This window comes from Toxorhynchites rutilus, chromosome 1 (assembly GCF_029784135.1).
Source record: "Toxorhynchites rutilus septentrionalis strain SRP chromosome 1, ASM2978413v1, whole genome shotgun sequence".
NCBI classification, from domain to species: Eukaryota; Metazoa; Arthropoda; class Insecta; order Diptera; family Culicidae; genus Toxorhynchites; species Toxorhynchites rutilus.
This window is the reverse complement of record NC_073744.1, coordinates 128,567,735-128,593,436: the sequence shown is the minus strand read 5'-3', so window position 1 is coordinate 128,593,436 and position 25,702 is coordinate 128,567,735. Positions and strand designations below refer to the sequence as shown.

Below are 25,702 nucleotides of genomic sequence, written 5' to 3'. Positions count from 1 at the left end.
AAATTATGACCCCACATTGAAAGTCGACACTGTACCACTGTCATCGCAAATGTTCAATTACAGGTTAAAATCGCCTCCAATGCGACACTGATTGGCGCTTCGGCACGTCGCATTGAATGTAATTTACTGTACAACATGTCGCAAAGCTGGATGGGAAGAAATTTTCCAACTGTGAAAGCTGTGGCGAGTGGCAATAAATCACTAAACAGGAAGGTTTAGCCGAACAAGATGGGAATATCGAGTGATAACCTTGTACCTCTAACGTAACGCTCTCGTTTTCGAAGTCCCGAAGTTTATTCTTCATTCAGAATGGATTCAGATTCAACTTCAAACAAATGATCACTGAATGAACGATAGTCCTACGTCACCATTGCGGATATAACATAGATATAACTCACTTCCTGTTTTTTGTTTTGCTTCCTCAACAAATCCTGAACTCCTTCCCCTGACATGGTTGGAGCGATCGATAGCCTGCGAACGGGACTTCATGAAAAACTGAGACGAGATATGACAATGTGGGGGCCGATTCTGGACCATTTTTTCTGTCAAACTCGGACCACTCACAACTCGGCTTCTGATTGGTTGATGAGGAAAATAATTGACAAAGATAAATAGGATTTTCAACTTTTTTACAGCGTTGTCAAAAATATAAAAAATTTAATAAAAGTTGCATTCAAATTTTAATTCAGTAAAAATTTATATAATCGATTCTTTATATATTTTTGTTTCCTCTACGTCCTCTTTTGTGTTCTCTGAAGAGATGGAAACTTTGCATGCCAAGTTCCACCCCTACATCTTTTTGTGATTCTCCTGCCATCTAGCATAGCATGATAACGGCAGCCTAGCAGAGACGAGCATTCAATTATTTTCCCACCGTAAAACAGTTAACAAGCAAATAACAAATAACAACCAAGGCAGCAGAAAAAAAAAACGGGTGGGTAATGTCGGGGACATAACCGGAGTGACGTAGGACTATACAATGGGGACAGCTTTTGTTAAATATATTTTAAATATATTGTTTTATTTTCTTCTCCTACGTGAATACCTACCTATCTACATGAAAAATGGATTAGTTTACTGTTTACTCTTTATGAATATGTTGATGGTTCTGAAAAAAACCTTTGGTGTTGTGTTTTTGTTATCACTCGATATTCCCATCTTGTTCGGTTAAACCTTCTTGTTTAGCTATTGCGTTTGCCATTCGCCACAGCTTTCACAGTTGGAAAATTTCTTCCCATCCAGCTTGTGACATGTTGTTCAGTAAATTACATTTGATGCGACGTGCCGGAGAAACACTTTGCCACTCACTGAAACTAATTGTTGCCTTGATGAGCGCCGAACCGAAGCTGCTCTGTTCTTGATGCGGGTTTTCTGATTGTCGTGAGCAGCTTTGCAAGCCAACTCGAGCACTCCGACACTCCGACTCCGACACTCCGAAACTCTATAATCGCTGTTAGGTATACTGGTGCTCCGGCACCAATCCGTTCGGCCTAGTTACCCTTGCGGAGCAATCAGTGAATGCGACCAACAGGGAACTGGAGACCTGCACGGTTCGAGTGAGACTTTGCCTTTCCCTTAACTTGTCCTCCTTTGTTACGTCCACGATGCCGATGCCGTACAACCACGCGGGTTTACGGTTTGAAAGAAAATAAGATATTTCTTTGGGGTCCGCGTGTTTTATACTCTAGCGGTGCACACTCACAGGATAGAGACAAATCGGCAGACTCAGCCAGAGGGGCGAGTCCAACGAGACGAACGAATGAGCGTTAAAAGGGGGCGATGGCAAAAAAAAACATTCATTACGATTTGTTCGCTCGTTGGATTCACATGCAGGCTAAAAAGGGTCCTTTTCAGGATCACAAAATTATCTTCAATCTAAAGAGTTTATTGTTTTGTTATCACTCGATATCCCCATCTTGTTCGGCTAAACCTTTCTGTTTAGCGATTGCATTTGCTACTCGCTACAGCTTTCACAGTTGGAAAATTTCTTCCCATCCAGCTTGTGACATATTTTACAGTAAATTACATTCAATGGCACCTGTAATTGAACATTTGCGATGACAGTGGTACAGTGTCGACTGTGTCGAATTTGGACCCCGAACTCTATGTTTACAAAAATGTCCAACTAAATATGTCGCATTACAGGTCCGTCCAATTAGCTAAATGTCGAGATAAGTGTAAATTACTGTACTTTCAATCTAGAAGCAATTTAAGAATTGGTGAAAATCAATAAGCTCAGAACAACTGCCAAATTCACATACTCATCAGATCCTGGCAAACAAATTATTCAATTTGTGTTTTATTATTATTTTGGATAATGTTTTTGAAAGCATTGAACAGTATTTCCTAAACTCTTTTTTGGAAGGTTTAATGGCCCTGAAAAGCGCCTTGTTTTATGGAATGGTTCCAATTTAGAAAACTTAGTACTCGAACGCCCTCGATGCCGCCTTGTTCTGGATTTGTCACCAAAGCAGTTTGTATAAAGAACAAACTTTTTTCTTCTGCTACCTGATGCCGTTTTGCGATTGCGTTTTTGCCACTCGCCACTCGCTGCAACTGCCTGTTGTCTTGATTGTCCACCGAACCGAATGTGTTCTGTTCCGAATGCGGGTTTTCTTATCGTCGCGAGCAGCTTTGCCAGCTAACTCGATCACTTCGGCGGCCGAAACTATATAACGCCGGCTAGGTGGACTGGTGCACTGGTACTAACGCGCTCGGCCTAGCTACCCTTGCGGGGAACTCCAGATCAACACGGTTCGAGCGGGATTTTGCCTTTCCCTTCACTTTTCCCCCTTTACCATGTCCAGACATGGCTGCTTGGGTTGGTTTGTTGATGTGTTGTGATGCGAACCGATGTGGTGTACGGTTTGAATGAGAATGATCGTTACGGAAGGAAGGAAGGAAGGTCTTGTATTATAGAGACTTTAAACTTTTGCAGTTCATTCGTCTCTAGCCTTGAGAAAGGCCCTTTGAAAACTCTACTCTACTCTATTACTCTACTCCAGCGCTACCACCTCCGCCCTCTTGCCTTGAGAAAGGCACTCGATTCCTCGCCGTCCAGCTCGTCCAGCAACGATGTTGTCCAGTCGGTGTCCACACAAAGAATGATCGTTACGGCAGCGGAGCGGGGATTTTTAAGCTGACTGGCTGGCTCGAGAATTACGCATGTGTGAGACTGCGACCAATGTTTCGTTCATTGTTTTCTTTTTCCTTTCCAATCGTGCTTCATTCTATTTCGCTACTGCTCTGGTTGCCCGTTTTGGTCGGTACGATTTGAGGAGCACAAAATGGACCAATCAAAAATGGGCACATAGTGCATTTTGACAATGCTTGATATTTCACAATTATTCAATTATTTATATCAAGTAAAATGAAATGTTATTCGTTATGATAGATGCGTAGATATATTTCCTATCAATTGATGCAAAAACCTTTGCGATCTATTGAGAAATGCTCGAGTTATAAGCGTTCCAAATCTTGCATTTTTTCCTACTTGTTCAGTGCCTAGATTTCCATTTCACCCCCTATATCTTCCGGTTAGACGTAGTCCTACGTCAAAATATTCAAAATGTTGGAACCTGAATAAACATACAGTAAGTTACATTTAATGTGACATTTAGGTTATTGGACAGATCGGTAATGCGATACGTTTAATTGGACTTTTCTGTAAACATCGAGTTATGTCCCCACATTGCAAGTCGCCACCAGACGTCACACTGTACCACTGTCATCGCGAATGTACATTACAGGTCAAAATCGCCTCCAATGCGAAACTGAATGGTGCCTCGGCGTGTCGCATTAAATGAAAATTACTGTACAATAATACATACATACAAAAAAAAACCTGAATAAACGCTTTGATAAAATAAGGGTGAAAACGAAATTAAGTTTATCCGTAATGACAACGGTACGGTGTCGACATCTGGATACAAAATTTGATTTTGATAAGGCTTACTGCTCTATCAGAATAGCCGGCCAGAAGGCAGTTTTAAATTGCTAAAATCAGAATAATTTTTTTTCTTGGCGTTATTTATTTACTTGAAGCACGTTTTTCTTACTCTAAATTAACCTATTTTCTATACACTTTCCGATATTCCCGCTAAAACTTATCATTATAATATAAAAAATTTTTTGCGAGATAAAATTTTGAAGATACATGAAGAAAACAAAGTTTTCCATTCACATTGAACACTAATTTGATACGGAAGTTGATTTTCATCCATAATTTCTATTTGAATAATGTTCATTCTACCTGAAATTGGTTTGACGCTTCTTTAACTCGTAAAACAAAGTTCAATGCCGTGTCGATCGTTTCGTTTCCACCGTGAAGTGCATACGGGAATAAGGCCCATAGTCCTTTGATAAATAAAATGAACCATAAATTTAATTCATGTATTTCAACACATCGAATCTACTTTTTCGAGTTTTCTTTGCTCTCTCCACATTTATTTATTTTTTTGCATACCAAAATAACAGGAAACCCGGGGTGACAACAGCAATTAGTTTTTATATGTTTTTATGACTTTTTGATTTTCTTTAAATAGTAAAATTTAAAAAAAACAAAATATTGGTCCATGCGATAGAGATATGTGTAAAGATTCTTTCACATTAAATTTGGAATATATCGGGATTAATGGGATTTTCGAAACTTCCTTTCTAGGGGATATTCTAGGATGTCCAAACTTCAGAAAATGGAGAAAGAAAATTTTATTTTTTTTGGATTTCTGGACTAGAATACTGCCTTAATAATTCAACCAAATCTTTCCTTCGCAGGTGAACGTCCCTACCATTGTCCACATTGCACGAAAGCGTTTAAAAGTTTATCAACGCTCAAAGAACATATTCGAACTCATACTGGTTGGTGAAAAATTATCTGTTATTTACTATAATGCTTCCATTCAGCATGATTATATTTTTAGGTGAACGTCCCTTCTCTTGTCCACATTGTTCGAAAGCGTATAAGATTTCTTCAGCCCTTCAAGAGCACATTCGAACTCATACAGGTTGGTAGAGAACATTTTACTATGACGAAACATTCAGCAGGGTCATTTCTTTACAGGTGAACGTCCCTATTCTTGTCCACATTGTACGAAAGCGTTTTATCGGTCTTCAGCACTCCATGAACACATACGAGGTCATAGTGGTTGGTGAAGAATGTTTTATAGCGATGAACCATCCAACAGAGTCTTTTTTTTTGCAGATGATTGTCCCTATTCTTGTCCACATTGCCCGAAAGCGTTCAAACATAATTGGACGCTCCAACAGCACATTCGGGCACACCATGCTAAACCACTTCTATAAGGATGCAGGTGGCTCGGATCAATAATCCCTGATAAATAATTGATAAATAATCATTAAGCTAGACCACGAAACTATAAAAAAACTACAAAAATTTACGAAGAAAAAACAAAAAAAAAGTAAGATCTACGTAGGTCTTTCATTAATGATGACAAATCAAAACATGTTTTAACAATAATCAATATTTTTGCTGGAAAAAGACTTGGAGATTTGCACACCTATTGAATCGAGAAGTCTCTAAAATTTGTTTGATATGCTAATCGTTACAATACCCTAGGCAGTGAATAGTACATTTACATATTTTCTGTGCACTTTTGTTCTTTACTAGGGTAGAAGTATCAATTATCAGCCGTTCCATGCCAAACCGATGTGATGGTTCTCAGATTTTCATCAAAAGTGGTATTTTTGTTCTTTATCGCAAAACATTAGACCCATATTTTTTATTTTTTTATAAAAGTGCCCATTTCAATTTTAGGGTGGTTCAAAAATTAATGTTTTTCCACTTTTTCCCAAAAATGACTTTTTTCAAAAATTCACTTTTGAACCACTGAACCAATTTAGATGATCTACTTATCAAAATAAAGCCAATAAGCTTGCTTTTTATTAAAAAATATTTTATTTGTAATTATTGGTGGTCGGGGGATCTCCGATCTCCACATTGGTTGCGCGTTCGCTTAGTAAGCGATCGATCGTGAGTTCAAAACTCAGGGCCCTCATTGACCATCTTTGTGTTGTTACAGAATAGCTACGTCCACGCAACAATCATCAGCGATGGAGATCGATCCACGGTCGAAAAAAGATCGATTCATCCATACAACTGCTCTGCTCTGCAACACAACGATCAATCAACTGTCTCCGCTGTCCGGTGGTCCAACAGGATAATGGAAGAACAGAAAGAATACTCTTACGCCTAAATGGCTACTGTGTGAATGTACCATATGTAATGGTATAGAAGGAAAACTGGCGAATGACAACTGTGTAATGTGCTAATTATAGATATGATAACCATGTGACATGTACACGATTAAAATTCGGCTCTGTTACATCTAAAATGCTGGTGGTAGTCGTTTTTGATTATTTTCATGACTTTGGACTAGAGGGCGCGATATTTTTTCTTGAAGGCTGAGAATTATTTACATAACATATCTCGATATCAGAGATGCTATTTTTTTCGTTTTTGCGATATGATTTTTCAAAACTAACCGTTGGACTGAAAAATCATTTTTCCCCTTTTATCCAAAAATGACTTTTTGAAAAAAATATAGGAGGTTGTGTCCAAGATACAACCGCATTGTTGACGTAGAACTACGCTGTTATTTTCTATAAGTCGCTTGTTTATACCTTCGGATATTATTCTATAATGCTGTGAAATTTTAGAAACAACTGCTTAGTAGAATAATCACTGAAATTATTTTTTCATTGTAGAATCAGTTGACGATAATTGATTGATGATTCATTCTTGCCCTCGCAAAACAATTGTATGTCGCAATTCATTTCATGTCAATGCATTGAAAATTTACCTCGAAGGCTATTCCGGTGGCCTTTTTCGAAATTGACATAGACTCGGCTACAGTCGATTATATACATGTTGCACCAGCACCATTATTCCATATCTCATACATCATATATCTCATACATCAATATATCTTTGGCACCGCATGTAAACAACAACAATGACAACACTTGCAAGTATCAAATATCATGCTATATGTTATTTAGTATTGCCTCAAAGGAATCGTACCTCTAGATATCGTTCGTACAAAACTAAGCGTAAACCAAGCGCCAAACAAGCGTTCACCATAACATGCATACAGAGCCATACATTGGTGGCTTGAAACTACTAGCAATATAAACATTTTTCATCATTTTACGCTATTCTCAAAAGAATCGCTTCTGTTAATATTACTGGCCTCGAAAAGAGTTGCATTACTTTCTCATGATCGAGAGAAGCGCAGCTGTCACCCTTAGTGGAGGAAGTTTTGCTACTGGCAAGCAAAACCTAATCACATACAAAATTTCAGAACATTTACTTTCTTGATGACTAAACAAGAGAAATAAACTCTTTTTGTTAATAACAACCTCGAAAACAGTAGCAATGCTTCATTATGATCAATATTAGCGCAAATGCAATCCTAGTTGAAGGCAGTTTTGCGACTGGCACGCGAACCAAAATAACTTATAACATTCCAGTAAGACATTCAAGATGCTTGGTATTCCCAAATAATTTTTTGGTGCACAACCTTAACGTCTGCTTCGCCATAACGTCAGTTTAATTCATTGATGCATTCTCAAAGGCACAAACGAAGCCCTTATGAAGACGGAAAATAAACAATGTTAACTGCTTGGAAAAAGGCCGAATTATGCCACACAGCTTGTACTCTGCTGTAACACCCATCGATGCGAATTCGCTGATGAGTTTGTCAAGAGCGACCGCCTTCACCACCAGCGGGGGGAGCTTGATTTTGGTTGCTGCCCTGGCGTTTACATTTTCGACCGACGCGCTGAAATCGCCTACTTCGCTGTTGTTCGGTGCGGTGTCACATTCGCGAAGGATCGGTTCTGTGCGAGCGCTTTTCACTGCACCAACACCGCGTGCATCATTAGATGACGCTTACCTCGAAATTTTATTGCCCCTGGCAATGCGTTTGTTTTTTGCAGGGCTCGAGCCTGCCTTCCTCTTCTTCTTGCTCATCACACACTACGCGAAGTGTCCAATTTATGACGCGGAAAGAGGAACACACGATACGAATAACACGAAAAACGAACAGAAAAATCAAACGACGATTTCCAAGTTGGATTACCACTGGTGGGGTCCAATCTTAGATGTTCTGCCGATTTGTGTGCTAACCCTACCCGTATTTCGAGTGCTTATAACTCGAACATTTCTAACAAATGTGTGCATCAATTGATAGGAAATATTTCTACGCGTTTATCTACGCATTAATAATGTTATTTTTCATGAGATGAACAATTGAATAACTGTAAAATGTCAAGCGTTATCTAAACGCCAGACAACCACATGGCTCGATGAGTGGCACCCGGCTCGAGTCCAACTCGAATTATGAAAACATATCCCACAAATTATCATTTCATCGATTCCCGATGGATGTGACCATTCGGAAGAAATGGATTCGATTCTTCGGACAGGTCCTGAACAGCAATACTAAAAACATGTACATTTGCTCGCTTCACTTCAGTCCAGATTGTTTCGTGCATATCGATAGCTTGGAAGAACAATATCGTCGAAAACTGATACCAACACGTAAATTTAAACAAATCAGGACAATTAATACACAAACCAGTTTCTTTTTAGCTGTTCCTACTATCAGAAAGGCCAACGATTCTCATGCCTCTGGAAATCAGAACCGGATGGCTCGCTGAATGGTCTTGATTGACATCAAGCAAGAGCTGAATCCAGTAAAAACATCCGTAACATCCGCGGAATCGGCCCAGCTTTCTAATGGGACTAAACAGGACTATCCCGAGGGAGATATTCCATCCCATTTGCTATTTGTAACATAACAATGGAAGCCTCATATCCACAGTCACGCTGTGTATATAGCCCAACTGTGGACATTCCAAGAATAGGAATAATCTTACGCCGAAAAAATACGACATGTAGTGTGCATCGATAGACTAGGAATACTCTAACGCCTAAACGGCTACTGTGTATCAGATAAAATGTGTATCGATAAGATAGGAATAATCTTACGCCTAAAAATGGCTAATGTGTAATATACATGAGAAAAAATGAACACGATAAATTCGGCTTTGTTACAGCTGAATTGCTAAATGAGCCTAATAAAAATAAATAGATGAGATAAAAAAATACAATAGATATAACTTATTTAGACAAATTTATTATAGCGCTCCATGATACTTGCAAAGCTAACACGTCACAGGCTCTCTACTATTGATGCACTAGTCAGTCCAGACCAAGGAAAGTGAAGTGGAAGGTAAAACGTAATGTCAGAATTGCCGTTCGGACGTATCCCGTAAGTTTGAACTTATTTACATAGATGGTATCCAAACAACACTAAACATTGACTACAGTTTCGCCGGCACGGTTGATTGCCGTTATGAACCAGCACAAAAAACAAAGCTGCCAATTATGCGCCAGTGGCGGTACCACGATCAAAGCATTCCCTGAATAAATCATATCACATCAGCCGAGCCAGCTGGCGGAAGCATATGCATAAAGGTTACTAGGTTACTATTTTCAACGACAACTGTTTATTTATTATACTGCTTCAAATACCTTCGACGAAATCAAATGTAACCATACGTTCGTCTTGCCATTCCTCATACGTCTTTTCTAAATAGTGTAAATTACGAGCCACCTGTTAACTCAACCATCTTGGTCCAGACTACCTTTCCTTATACGTACCCTGGTGTCTAGTTATGTTTTGTAATCAATGCACTCAACCAGCAATCAGTGCTCGAGATTATTGTTTCTATGTTATAGTTAAACAGTTTCGAGCTTTGAATTCAGAGGAAGAAAATCGCCGCAGAAGTGAGATGGCGATTGTTAGTAACAATTTGTAAGTTTATTGTGAAAATGTTTAGAAGCCATAGTACCGTACTGCTTTTGAATCCGGACGACTTTTTCATTATATTCAGTATGGTGACCGGAATAAATCGCCACAGTAAACAACTGCAACAGAAACAACCGCTTAGAAAAAGTGTAGTAGGCTAGAAATATTTGGCGCGGGAAAAACATCATGTGCCTCACATTTCTATTATAAATTTATTCTCTTGTTCTCGTTTTTCGAAATTTATTCTGAGGACAATGTAATGGGGACGAAGTCCCCATTTGGCGAGGATAAGGAATCGAGGCGGCCCATGCCGCCAAGATGACGCAATCCGAGTCCACCGCCGACCCGCCGTCGGAAGCGGCGGTGTCTCGCACGCAAACCTGGGATCCACTGATTGCCCGGTTAGTTTGAAACATAGGATACGATCCTTTAGCAATGTCCGACCGAGCTCTAGCGAGCGTCGGACGGTATACGTCTGCCCGGGGCGTTACGTTTGCCTGGGGCGATACGTTTGCCCGGTTAATTCTTGTTTTGAAATACAATACCGCGCCACAATATTTATAGCCTACTACACATTTTATAAGCGGTGGTTTCTGTTGCAGTCGTTTTCTGTGGCGATTTATTCCGGGAACCATTCAGTATCATATCAAAACCAAGGTGCCTAGAAGTATATCCTAAGGTGTGCCAACTTGCTAAAATCAAGACGGGTCTATGGTACTAGGTTAGGCCGTTTCGTCACTAAGTTGGTTAGGGGAGCGGTATATGAAAACAGTACGGAAGAAAGCAGGAGGAGAACTATGTTCTTGAAGCGTGAAAGAGACAGACTGATCACGAGCGAGCTTGGGCACAAGCGTATTGTGCTTTGTTTACCAACAAAACACAGTAGACTTCCAAGATGGCTGCAGATTGGTTTTAGCATGTGGGCCCACCTTAGGATATACTTCTAGGCGCCTTGGCTTAAATTACTCGTCAGCCATCTTGGAAGTCTACTGTGCTTTGTTTGTAAACAAAACACAATATGCTAGTGCCGAAGCTCGCTCGTGATCAGTCTGTCTCTTTCACGCTACAGGCAAATAATTTCCCTTCTGCTTTCTTCCGTACTGTTTTCATATACCGCATTTCGAGAAGCAACGATTCTTTCTTGCCTTTGCGAGAACAATACACTTATTGGTCATATGTCGCAATTTGTTTTTTTCATACCAATGCACGCATTGCACTAAGTATTTAACGAAAGGCATCTTACGTAGATCGCCATTCAACAAGCATGGTTGAGTTAATTGCAATGCCATATGCACTTCAAGTGAAATATTCGCTAGCATTCACAACGAGGGAAACATAAAACACAAAACGAACAGAATAAGCGACCCTTGTTGATTCGGGCACAGAAAATTTCTGAAAATTTTCCTCAGAGGACATGCAATACTTATACGCTAGCGACAGCTTACTTCCTATGCAAGGGTGGAGTTTACTTGGCAAACATTCTCTTTTCGCTAGCCCCCTTCGTTGTTTCTATTCTAGCGGCTGCATAAGTTGCCCGTTATTGACAGCTCTGTTCGGGAAAGCACACAAATGGACAGAACAATTGTGTGGAGAAATGGGAATGCTCCCAATTTTCATTAATTTAAACCACGTACAGACTATGAGATTGTAATGTATAGCATATAAAACAAATATTAGAAAACTTCTGATTCGATTGGTATACAAATCGTTTATATCCGTTCGCATCAAAAATAGTTATTAACATTAACTTTATTTCATAAAAATGTGATCTGTTTTCTGATTTGGCACCCTCAATTTAAGACGTAGTCCTACGTAAAAAAATTCCAAAATCTAAACAAATATTCGTGTTTCACAAACCTGTGTCCGGAATAAAAAATAAACATTCAAAAAGTCACAGGAGATTTGTGTCCGAGACACGACCGCATAGTTGACGTAGGATTCCGTCAGACTATCTGTTGATTTTGGATATGTTTGAATAATTACATCGTTAAACTCTTTGATAATGATTCGGTGGCCCTGAAAAGGGCCGTTTTGATTGGTTTTTGGGTATTGTTTATTCACTCCACCAGTGTTTACCGAGTGAGGATGACGGAAGGATGGTAAACAGTCGTTGGATAGTGCGTATCAGATAAAAGATACCGAAGTGGAACGAGATATGATGAAAATCGCCCTCTGTGATCCTAGACGAGATGCCTCCTGTGTTATGTATGGATGAAATAAAGAGAAAAAAAATTCACCAATGTAATATAAGATAATTACCAATACCGAACACAATTATCAATTTTTCTCATCAGTAAAAACATGTTACTTTAATGTTACTTCTCGAGCGGGAACACACCTTGGTTTTTATTTATGAAAATTGAAATAAATCATGTTTCATATTTCAAGTCATTTTTAACACAACTGCTACCACATACAATTTTACACTCACACTTGTGCTAAATTTTTTACAAAACATCATTGATATGAATCATCGAAACATCGGTCATTGATATGAAATTTCATGAAGCAACCAACATTGAAGTTCCAAATTTAAATTTCATTTGCTATAATTAATCGTATCACTCACCTTACTTGCAATTCAAAATTGCCCCCGACTTGCATATATTTGCAATGCCGATTTCCCTCGGGCACCTTGGTTTTGATGTCTCTGTTAGGGAACAAATTTCAGTGAGAACAAAAGCTCCCCTACTTTAATGCATTTGCAATGCCGATTTCCCTTAGGCAGCTTGGTTTTGATGTCTCTGTTAGGGACCCGCCGCATATGTCGTCAATTTCGACCAATCAGAAGTGGTTATTTCCGTTAGAATAGGAGATGAGATTTTTCAATTATTCGATAGTTAGTTACATTATATATATATATATATATATATATATATATATATATATATATATATATATATATATATATATATATATATATATATATATATATATATATATATATATATATATATATATATTATTTTATTCAAGGTGAAAAATTGTTATAGAGTGCCGAAATCGCTTGATGCAAAAATCTCATCAATCCATCATGAAATAACTGAGCAATGAGCGTTTGAAATTGGACATTTTTCACGATGCGATCGATTTTCGTTTTTCAATTTGTAACCCCATATGTTCCCGAATGACGTAATCCTACGTCAAAAATGATTTTAAATAAGGACGAATCAGAAGTTCACGATAAAATTTCTCATTGAAAATGTTGCACAAGCCCTAAAATTTCATAACTTTTGTTGATTATTGATGTTTGGTTTAAGGTTATAATAGAATAACAATAAAATAAAAAGTTTTGCAAAAATCAATAACAAATTTCTCTCAAAGAACAAAATGACAAAAAGTGTCTGGAACAGGGTTGCCAACTATAATTTGGAAAAATCAGGAAGAATGAAAATAAAAATCAGGATAAATCAGGATTGGGTTGTCCGAAAAGTTAATGTCGATTTTTGGGGAAACGAAAACATCATTTTCAATCAAAGCACTATAAATCAATTTTATCTCCATAGTTCTGTTTCACAATCTTTCGCCATCTTTCACACAGCTTAAATATTCTATCCTCCCAGAACATGTTTGCTTCCTCGCCGAAAACTGCTGCGAGCCATACATGTGAGAAACAGGTTGCTTGGTAGTAGCTCATAATACAGAATCCATTCCAAATCCCACCAGAAACAAAGTATATCTTCCTTCGGGCGAAGACCGGATATGTAAAAGATTTAATAAGCATGGAATAAATCCTCGCATAAGCGGAAATGTAGTTTGTGTGTGTGTTTCGCCTGACTTTTTGATCATACATATTTTTTTTCGACAAACCTACAGCACCACTTGCAGAGAAACTAATATTCAAATTTTCACTAAATTCGTCATCCATGCATTGGATGATGAATGAAATCTTTACTTAACAAATGAGGAAAGCATATCAGCAGTGGAAGACATGTTGATTTTTTCCTAATTTCTATGGTATTTAGTACGGTTATTGATTATAGTTTATTCTACTTTAAAACAGACGAATAAATTACATATAAAATCTTTTTATACTGACTGTGGATTCGAAAATTTTCTCTTGAGTAATTTTACACTCTGAAACGTATTCCTACATTCATAACTCTGAGGATACATCTACATACACATTATCCTCAATAAAGCAACGTTGTTCCTCAAACTTAATCTCGTTGTAATTTAAAAAATCGTCAGACATTCTGGTTTCATGAAGTTTTCTAGCACTGTTTTGGGAAGCTACGAAACATTTGAGTAGAGATTACAACCGGAACTATCATGACAAACAACTTTGGCAATAATAATTAAATAAATAAATAAATAAAGCACCGCACAAGACCAAATTGGGGCAAATTAACTTCGAGTTAAAGTTCTTTAAAATAAGAACAAACTACACTTCATTGAGCCGAAATTGAAGGATTCTATCCAATTAATGAAAGGGAGATGTTTAATAAAGCTCAATCGACAATTATGTCTCAATCAATCAATCATTTATAATCCGTATTGCAAGTGTTAAATATTGGTTTAACTATTTGTAAATAACACTGATCGCATTTTATTTTAATAGTGACCAATGCAGTTTTTGTATTGATATATGTAATGAGGAATTTCGTCATATACTGGTCCCCACTCACCTTCCAACGCAGAAGCTAGAAATAATTCTGCAGAAGTTACGCAATTTCACTTCCCTGTTGAGCAGCTATTCCACGTGCGACAAATGCCGCCAAGGATTCATAAGCCTCCATAACATTCCCGAGAGCTGCTTCCAAATTTTACCCAGCGCTGAACCGATTGAAATTAAAATGGAACCAGAGTTAATCATTGATGACCACGAGCTGTCCGATAGTGATAATATTTTTGAGACAAACCCAAAAACGAATTTTGAGTCAATTGATCAGAAAGGCGAAGTGCAAAACGACGAAGAATTTTTCATCAACGAAATTGACGACAATACATCAATCATTCCGGTTGCTTCAGTTCGTCATAAAGGTAAGAAAGACAACATACGGTTACAAACGGGTGAGAACTGACTGCTTTTTTTGTAAACATTGACTGATAATATATTTCAGGAGAGAAACCGTTTCAATGTGAAAAGTGTGACAAAACTTTCCGCACACAATTCGATCTAAAAGAGCACATTCGAGTTCATACGGGTTAGTAATTATATTTGTTTTAATCAATCATTCTCCAGCGTTAATTCTTCTCAGGTGAACGTCCCTATTCTTGTCCACAGTGTCCGAAAGCGTTCATGCGTTCTTCAAGGCTTCATGATCACATTCGATCTCATTCGGGTTGGTAAAGAATATTTCACTATAATGAATCATCCAGCAGGGTCATTCCTTTGTAGATGAACGTCCCTATTCTTGTTCACATTGTCCGAAATCGTTCAAGAATCATAAAGTACTCCGACAGCACATTCGCACACATACAGGTTTGTCAATAATGTTTTACTATAATGAACCATTTATCCAAATCCTCTCTTTTCAGGTGAAAAACCCTTCTCTTGTCCACATTGTCCGAAAGCATTCACGAGTTATTCAGGGCTCCAAGAACACATACGAATTCATACGGGTTAGTAAAGGGTTCAATATAATCAATCATTTAGTTGAGTTTTACCTTTGCAGGTGAACGTCCCTATTCTTGTCAGCATTGTACGAAGGTCTTTAGACGACATTCGGCGCTCAAAGTGCACGTTCGAACACATACGGGTTGGTAAAAAATATTTTTTATAATGAATCGCTCACCAGAGTTATTCCTTCGCAGGTGAACGTCCCTATTCTTGTCCACATTGCCCGAAAGCGTACACGGCGGCTGCATCGCTTCAAGTACACATTCGAATTCATACGGGTTGGTGGAGAATGTTTTTCTATTTTTACCCATTCAGCAGAGTCATTCCTTTGCAGGTGAACGTCCCTTTTCTTGTCCACATTGTTCGAGTGCGTTTAGGGATTCTACAGGACTTCAAGATCACATTCGAACTCATACGGGTTGGTAAATAATATTTCACTATAATGAATCATTCACCAGTGTTATTCCTCCGCAGGTGAACGTCCCTACTCTTGTTCACATTGTCCGAAATCGTTCAAGAAGGCTTCAAGCCTCCAACAACACATTCTAACTCATACAGGTTAGTGAAGAATGTTTTTTTATACTTAAGGAAATATTCTAGTGTAGAGGCACTAATTTCGGGCGTTTTTTCAAGCTCTGAACAAATAAAACAAAGAATATTTTTACTATCTCTTATTTCATTACTTGTTCAGTTGTCTTTAAACAATACAACAAACGCTAAAAAGAAAAAAAAATATCGAAATGAGAATAGTTTCAAACTGGAGAAGTGAGGGAGTTGTATCAAAAACACGACCGCATAGGATGTAGCACTACGCATTCGTTTTATTTTTATTTTGCTATTTTATTTAATTTGCTATAACAAAAAAAATCATCTCACTCTTTAATAGAAAGTTTCGGTGAGCCTGAAAAGGGTAAGTCATTAACCCTTGGCTTATTGGCTTGGTAGAAGCAGTTCTCAAAGCAGCGATTTTGACGTAGAACTACGTCTTTCATTAAGGGTGCCAAATCAGGAAACAGGTCACGTTTTTATGAAATAAAGTTAACGTTAATAACTATTTTTGCCGCGAACGGATTTTGGCGATTTACATACTAAACGAATCGGAAATTCCGTAAGATTTATTTAATATGCTATATATTAGACTTCCCTGGTTTGTAAATGGTTAAAATGTATGAAAACTTTGAGCGTTTCCATTTTCCCATACATTTGTTCTGTACATTTGTGTGCTTTCCCGAACAGAACTGTCAATAACGAGCAACTTATCGACGACCAACGGAGGGGAAATCGTAGGATTTAAGGTCTCCGTGAACAAAGAAAAAGTAGAAGAATGAAGGGGAATACTTGCCTAGAGTATAAACAGTGGATCTAGCCGAGGCAAACTTTCATTCGGCATCGGACTGTTGAGCAATCCAGTTCACTTTGCTTTCGCTGCGCTTCGATCTAAGATTGGACCCCACCAGTGGTAATCCAACTTGGATATCGTCGTGTGGTTTTTTCAGTTCGGTTTTGGCGTTATTCGTATCGTGTGTTTTTCTTTCCGCGTCATAAATTGGACACTTCGCGTAGTGTGTGATGAGCAAGAAGAAGAGGAAGGCAGGCTCGAGCCGTGCAAAAAACAAACGCATTGCCAGGGGCAATAAAATTTCGAGGCAAGCGTCATCTAATGATGTTGGTGCTGTGAAAAGCGCTCGCACTGAACCGAGTATTCGCGAATGTGACACAGCATCGAACAACAGCGAAGTAGGCGATTTCGGCGCGTCGGTCGAAAATGTAAACGCCGTTACCCAGGTAGCAACCAAATCAAGCTCCCCCCGCTGGTGGTGAAGGCGGTCGCTCTTGACAAACTCATCAGCGAATTCACATCGATGGGTGTTACAGCAGGGTACAAGCTGTGTAGCATAATTCAGTCTTTTTCCAAGCAGTTAACATTGTTTGTTTTCCGTCATCATAAGGGCTTCGTTGGTGCCTTTGAGGATGCATCAATGCATTAAACTGACGTTATGGCGAAGCAGACGTTAAGATTGTGCGCCAAAGCACAATCTTAACGTCTAATATCCGAAGATATAAACAAGCGACTTATATAAAATAACAGCGTAGTTCTACGTCAACAATGCGGTCGTATCTTGGACACAACCTCCTATAATTTTTTTTCTTGTCTTTACGTGAACAATACACAAACTGGCCATATGTCGCAATTTGTTTCTTTATTTCAATGCACGCATTACACTCAGTATTCATTGCGCTTCCGGTGGTCTTTTTCGCATTTGACAAACACACCTAGCCCTTCCCCTCCAAAGTAGTCGCTTAGATGCAGTCTTCAGAAAACAAACGCAGCGCTGTACCATAGTCCCGTCTTGAGCACGACAGCGCAAAATGTACCCGGCGCAGAACTCAGATAATAAACATTTCTTCTCACTTGTGTGATGCGCGTCTCATTCACACACATACACATCAAATTCTAGCGCCCGTTTTGTCTTCGTTCGTTCTAAGCGAAGCATAAAAACAACAGCGCCCCCCATTTGAACCGTATACGCTTTTGTGATGAAAAATATCTCACCAGAGAGAGCAATCCTGATTCAAGCGTGCAGTATAGAAATACGGCGCAAGCATGGCGCAAATTGCAGCGTAAAACTCAGCTTAACACTGGGCGCAAATCTCTGCGATAGAATGGCGCTGACAACCAAACATTTCATCTGTGTTTCGGAGCGTGCTCATTCGCCAGAGCGCATGTGTGCACAAGGAGTGGGAGCTCAACTGGGTACAAAAATCTTGTTGCGCATCAGCACCGAGTTGCATTCTGAAGACTGCATAGATGTGGCCCCGGGGGAAATGAAGCAACGGGCTTGGTTTTAGTGAGTGAGGGCCCCACTCGACGTCTGGGTTAACCCTTCCCAGATAGGGCTAGTAGTTTTTAAAAAAACACACATAGCCGTGGAGCTGCCGCCCTAGAATAGCACTTCGGGTTTTGGTACCTGTCGTAGAAGACGACTAATCCGGTGACAACGCGGGTAAGGGCGCGATAAAAGCTATGGAGACTGCACGGGGGAAACTCCGTGTATATGAGCTACGAAAGGAGTGCCTAGTACATCAGGGTCGACGCCAGTAAGATCCTGATTATGTCAAACTTGTTATGACACGAAAAACGGACAATGAAAATGAATTGGACTCGACGCTAAAGGCTGTCAGTCGTGCTATCCTGTTCCCTAAGTAAGGAAGAGTGACATCTTTCTGAAGCGGCGTGTGGGCTAATTGTGCGGTTGGAACCGGTTCCGGTGATGACTTGGCAAGTCTTCGGGTACGTTCGATGCTCGTCTAGGCTAGGCTAGGCACGCAGGTGTTTACATAGAAATCCATTAACACCACTTCGTTTAAAGTACTGCAGCTTGGGAGGTCAAGATTGATGGAAGTCAAAAGGAGAGTAAACGAATTCTACGAATGTATCAAAGACAAAAACAATGTCCACACCAAGATCAAGCACTCAGTAACGACCATCAAATCGGTCGTTATGACTGCTGACCGCGAGCAGAATGAGCTGATCACGCAAGGCGAAGTTGCGGAAAAGGCACTAGTCGAGGCTAATGATAAGATAACCGTTGAGGTACAGGAGACGCCGAAGGGATCTCGGAACCCTCGATCGGATAAAAGGAAGAGGGATACTCCTGGAGACGGAGAAGACCTGAGGAAGGCAAAAACCAATAACCCAAAGGAAGATGGAGACAGTGGGTGGCGCACTGTCGAAATCGAGATGGAGAAACGGAATAAGAGAGAAAAGAAGAAGAAAGTGGTGCAGTAGAAAAACCTAGGGCCCGACGCGAGCGTTGTAGAGGTGTACTGATCGTTGTTGTGAAGGGAGGAGTTACTTATGCATCACTCCTACAGAAAGTGCGAGCCGATCCAGTGTTGAAGGAACTGAGAGGGAATGTGATGAAAACCAGGCGCACCCAGAAAGAAGAAATGCTCTTCGAGCTTAAGGGGGTATTCTAGTCTAGAAATCTGAAAAAATCGAAATTTTTTTTTTTTACCATATTTCTGTAGTTTAGGCATTCAAGAATATACTCTAGAAAGGACTTATCGAAAATCCTATTATTTACCTAGTTAGAGCCATCTTAGTGATGTGGTATCTAACCTGTTACGGCCATCACAATGAACTTCAAACGCGTTTCTCTCGGAACTAGTTTTTTTCTAACTGGCGTACACGATATCTCAAGTTCTACTGAACCGATTTATGTCAAATTTATATGAAAATAATCTGCATACATCTCTCTATCGCATGAACCAATAAAAAATTATAACTTTTTAATTTTACTATTTTTAAAAAATCGGTAAACGCAAAAAAAAACGTTTTAAACAGCATTTTTGTTTTCAAACGGCCGCCATTTTGTTAAAACCCATGTTTTTGACTTGTCCGAGGTTCATGCCATAGCGACATCTTTACTGATACAGAATCTGTTCGATTTTTTTGTTTCAGATAACCAGAAGGACTGGAATCGTGTACGCCATGGCACAACTTTTTTTTTGAACACCCTCACTTCACCAGCATGTAACTATTCTAATTATGAATATTTTTTTTTCCGTCCTATTTTTGTTTTATTGTTGAAAGATAGATAAACGAATAATGATATAATGGATAGTAAAAATATTCTTTGTTTTATTTTTACGGAGTTCGAAAAAACGTCCGAAATTCGTGTCTCTACACTAGAATACCCCCTTAAGAAAGATCCGGCAGTCAAGAGCTCAGACTTCAAGGAACTTGTCGAGAAGTCGCTTGGCAAGGAAGCGAATGTAAGAGCTCTATCGCAGGAATCAGTAGTCGAGTGCAAGTATTTGGACGAAATCACTACAGATGAGGAACCAGGCCGCCAGAGATGGTGTAATAATATTGACGGACCCGGCAAGCTGTCTAGCTGAATTAAAAAGCAGAAACTGCGCTCATCCATGGCTGGAACAATCGAAAACAACAGCACGGAAAAAAGATATAAGGTTCATATGACTTCCCAGTCACACAGGGACAGAAGGCAACGAAAAACCGAATTGACACGCCAACGACGGCCGATCCGAACCAATCGAAGACCTAACCATACCGAAGTAAAATGCCATCAGGTGGATGAAAGAGGTAATAGAAGATGAGTGGAACAATTCGTGATTCCATTGCAGGGCTCATAAACTAAGGAAAATCAAATGCAGCACAGAAAAATGGACTGAGGCGGATAACCCTAGGGACCAGAAGCTACTCACTAGGTTCAGGATATAAAATGTTAAACCCTAATAAAAATATATATACACACACACTGCAGACGAGGAGCTAAGGCAGGAATTACTAGCACCGTGCAAGCTGGACGATATTCCGATGACGATCCGAATGAGGAAGGCGTACGGTGACACGCAGACTGCTTCGATACGGCTTTCGACGGTAGCAGCCAACAAAATGGTACAGACGGCCAAAATAAAAGTCGACTGGTCGGTGTGCCCGCTGAAGATTGTTTGTGCCTCGGGTAATCAAGCGGTTGGAGAGATGCTTCAAGTGTATGAGCTTCGAACATCAGGCAAGAAACTGCGCAGGCCCCGACATATATGACCAGTGCAGGATATGTGGCGAGAGAGGGCATGTTGCCAGAGACTGCACGAAACAACCGAGATGTCTGCTCTGCGAATCAAAGGAGGCTTCAAGTGTCCCTCGTACAAGAAGGCGTTAGCAAACTTGCAGTAACGGAGGTAACCCAGATCAATCTGAATCATTACAACACAGCTCAGCAACTGTTGTGGCAGCCAACAACAGAATCAAGATGCGATGTTGCAATCGTAGCTGAACCGTATCGAGTACCTCGCGATAGCGGAAATTGGGTGACGGACAGATCAGAGATGACTGCAATACAGGTGATGGGCAAATATCCTATCCAGGAAGTGGTTGGAGGCTCATGTGAAGGTTTCGTAATCGCCAAGATTAATAGAATCTTCATGTGCAGTTGCTATGCACCCCCGAGATGGACAAACGAGCAGTTCGACCAGATGCTAAACGCAATGACCGCGGAATCAATCGGTAGGAAACCGATCGACATTGGAGGTAACTGCAACACTTGGGTGGTGAAGTGGGGAAGTAGTTGTACCAACGTAAGAGGGTAAAGTCTACAGGAAGCTCATGCAAAGATGGAAGTGACGCTACTCAATGAAGGTACCACCAGCATCTTCCAGGAAGCTGGCCGCGAATCTATCATCTACGTCACCTTTTGTAGTCCGTCGTTGGTGGCAAACAAGGAGTGGAAAGTGTGCGAATCCTATACACATAGTGACCACTAGGCGATCCGGCATAGAATCGGTCAACTAAACCACGTGACAGTACGGAGGACAACAAGCGGTGAGCGGAAGTGGAAGACGACGTAGTCCTACGTCAAAAAGAAAAAAAATAGCTTTGCTATGACAGAGCACGAACATTAGACGTCTGGCTCTTACAATTTATCGACGAGGAATGTTTACCACTCAAATGGCTATAGCTCGATAAATAATGGGATTCTCGAAACGCCCTTCCTAGGGTATATTTTTGAATGTCTATACTTCAGAAATATGAAGAAATTTCTATTTCTAGAATACTGCCTTAACCATTTAATAGAACATTTCCTTCGCAGATGAATGTCCCTTGTCAACAATGTCCGAAAGTGTTTAAAATTTTATAAATGCCTTAAAAACATATTCTATCTCACACGGGTTCATGACAAATGTTTTACTACTTAGTGTAGTGTTTCCATTCAGCATAATCATTCCTTTGCAGGTGAACGTCCTTACTCTTGTCCACATTGTCCGAAAGCGTTTACGATGTCTTCAACACTAAAAGTGCACATTCGAACTCATACGGGTTTGTCAAAAATGTTTTACTATAATTGACCATTCAGCAGAGCCTTCTCTTTCCAGGTGAATTTCCATTTTCTTGTACACATTGTACGAAGATATTTAGACAAAGAACGTCGCTTAGCCGGCACATTCGGATTCATAAGGGTTGGTGATGAATATTTTGTTGTGATGAATCATTCAGCAGAATCATTTCTTTACAGGTGAGCGTCCCTATTCATGTCCTCATTGTCCGAAAACGTTTAATCAAAATGGGGCACTCCAAGAACACATTCGGTTACACACCAAGTAGAAGCGAGACATCTAACCAGTCCTATCGCCCTATCATGCTACATCAGTTCTCTGAAGATACAGGTGGCTCGGATCAAGGTTTGAGCCTCAAGTTGACTGAACGACTGACATGATCATTACTTCATTCGAAACATAAAATGTCCACGTGTTATACGCCTTGTAAGCAAATCATGACAGAGTCGAATGTACTGAAAAAAAATTAAATACAATTCAAGACAACAATAGAATATAGAATACAAAAGTATTATACTTCTGGGGAATCTTCTGGGAAAAATCTTCAGAAATTTTCTTATTAATAGCACTTGATTGAAAAATTACAAAAAAAATGTATTTAGTCGCAGTATTATAAGAATAGAAAACAAAAAACAATAAACTCTTTCGTTCGAACGTAATTTACAGTTCCAAGAAGAAGTGGCAGATTATTTGTCAAGCAACGATGACATCTTTTCGGTTTCTTCTCCTCGACGCTCGACGTCCTCTGTGACTAATGTGCGATTCACATAGAACGTTACGGAGAAGAACGTCTACGTTCCGTCAACGTCTCCACAAATTCTCACATGCAGTCAATGCTTGCACCAGCACCGTCACGTCATATGTCAAACGAATGATTTATTTAAAGTTATTCATGGTGTCGCCACCTACAACAATTTTAAATTGCAATGTCCTCTTTACAATCAGCATGCCCAGAATCAGTTCTAAATTTTGAAAAATTCGAATGTCGAATTAGATGTAAACTACTGTAACGCCCGAGCGGTCTGGGGCACTTTTCTTTTTTGTTCTATCGAGAGAAACAACTGTTCTTCTCGATGTTCAACTATCAACTCCTTTATTTTTTCTCTCTAATCCTCGATCCCTCTGTGAGGATGTACAGAACTCTAAAAACGTTAGAACTAACTTACTGGCTACCTGCTATGTGTAGGGAATTTTCAACTTGCACAGTATGGAAAATTCCATCGTTCCTGTTGGAAAATCCTTGGTTGGATTCTCCCCTATCTTCAGTAGGAATCTTTCTTATTGTAAATACTTATTCATATTGAACTTATCTGAGATGTTCTATTCGTGGGAGAGGGTCACTGCATCTCCCCCTACTCAATGAGTTTTAGGGGAAACTAGAAGAGTTTCCTCTAAAATTGGTCTGTGAGGTTATTTTTATATATAACTGATTGTATATTATTTCAATTTTTGTGTGTTCTTCATTTGCTATGATATCTGTATTTATTTATCTCAACTCCCTCAATTCAGAAATTCCGCAATTCCAAATGAAAAATAAAATTATCATATCTCCAAAAAAAATCCCAAACAGTCTTATCGATCAACATTGTAGAGCCTTCAAGCTACATTGAAAATATTTCCTCGCATATCCGCATAATTATTAATATCCCCTTGTTTATTCTTTCATTTATTCTTTTATATATTAGAAGAGTGTGTATTGCTCTTCCATTAATTTTTCTCGCATTTATTAATTTTCTTCGCATTTATATATTTTTATCTCATTTATATATTTGATCATGTATTTGTATCCCACATTTTCAGTTACTTCTGAACTTTCAAGTAAGTTCAATACATGCATGCCCTTACAGGAAAGAATTCCCGGTTTTCCAGCCCTTCGATCCATTCAAAAGCTATGATTGCGATTGATGGACACATTCTTGTTAAATTGGCTGTAGACATATATGGCTGAATCTATCACTTTTTCTAAAAATCCCACTTTAAAGTGTGTTTGTGAAATTTGAAACCAAACCTGTTTAAATTATCGATAAGTACATTTCCCCATCTTTCCCTGTTCATACAATTGAAGTATGGGAGATATGATTGTGTTTTCAAAACAGAATAAACAGTTCTTACAGAATTGAATAACCCTAGTTTTTTTTTCCTCGAATCTGCTGAATGCATCGTTTCAAATGCATCAGCGATTTCTCGTATTTTTTTAATAGTATACTTTTATCATTTTTTATATATTTTTTTTTATAAAATTATTTTAAAAAATATAAAAAAATATAATAAAATAAAAAATATAAAATTTTATAAAACTATCTTAATCAGGTGCCACTAAGCTTTATTAACGATTTCCTCCAACCAGAATCCTGCTAGAAGTTCCCCTTCTCATAATACTGGCTTCATGATAACGCAGCCAATCCTGCCGGTCTTTAGTCACCGCCACTGACGTATCCCGATATTACGGCATTTTTATGAGATAAATAATTGAATAATTGTGAAATATCAAGCATTGTCAAAATGCACTATGTGCCCATTTTTGATTGGTCCATTTTGTGCTCCTCAAATCGTACCGACCAAAACGGGCAACCAGAGCAGCAGCGAATGAAGCACGATTGGAAAGGAAAAAGAAAAAAAATAAACGAAAACGCAGTCTCACACATGCGTATTTCTCGAGCCAGTCAGTCAGCTTAAAAACAGGAAGTGGGTTATATCTGATATAACCGCAAGGGTGACGTAGGACTATCGTTGATTTAGAGATCATTTGTTTGAAGTTGAATCTAAATCCATTCTGAATGAATGAATAAATGAATATTTGGGGGACTTCGAAAAAGAGAGCGTTACGTTGGAGGCACAAGGTTTTATGCATCCAATATAGGATACGAAACCTTGTTCTGAAGAATAATCTTCAGAAGCTAACCTGCTAACTGTACTTGATTGACAAATCACAAACCCAAATGTATTATATGGATATTTTATGGATAGAAAACATTAAAATAAACTCTTTCGCTTGAATGTCATTTTTAATTCCAAGGGGAACTGGCAGATTATTTTCCAGCAACGATTAGATATTTCCACATTTTCCTCGATACTGGAAGCCAACCAGTGGTTAATACTAACTCGATAACCATCTGTTAATAGTACTTGATGAAAATTTTTGGTCACAGTGTTACATGGATAGAAAACATTCAAATAAACTCTTTCACATGAATGTATTTTTAAATTCCCAGAGGAACTGGCAGATTATTTTCCAGCAATGATTAGATCTTTCCGGAACTTTCTAGATGCTGAATGGCATCCTGCGCGTGTATGTGTCGATCCTTCGCCGTCCACCTCCTCCAGCACGTTAGGCAACGATGTTGTCTTGTCGATGTCCTCTCGAAAAATGAATGTGTCTCACCACCAGAATATCGCTTAAGTATGCTTTTTGTGTGTGATTGAATCGAGAGAAGGTGTGGTTTAC

General features: G+C 39.1%; 1 protein-coding gene across 9 annotated transcripts in view; it reads left to right on the top strand.

Moving 5' to 3' along the window:
- Positions 1–25,702, top strand: part of LOC129762285 (zinc finger protein 501-like) — a 152,190-nt gene that overhangs the window by 89,084 nt on the left and 37,404 nt on the right. For 2 of the 9 annotated variants that reach the window (XM_055760439.1, XM_055760457.1), the window contains exons 11-12: positions 15,871–15,954; positions 22,157–22,240. In XM_055760439.1, coding sequence (XP_055616414.1) covers positions 15,871–15,954; positions 22,157–22,240 — 168 coding nt within the window. Of the gene's footprint in view, positions 1–9,686; positions 9,840–14,394; positions 14,817–14,896; positions 14,981–15,034; positions 15,119–15,174; positions 15,259–15,314; positions 15,399–15,451; positions 15,536–15,590; positions 15,675–15,730; positions 15,815–15,870; positions 15,955–19,861; positions 19,934–22,156; positions 22,241–22,296; positions 22,381–22,436; positions 22,907–25,702 lie in introns of those variants that run through there. The other 7 variants (XM_055760493.1, XM_055760502.1, XM_055760424.1 and 4 more) reach the window with 7 other exon arrangements.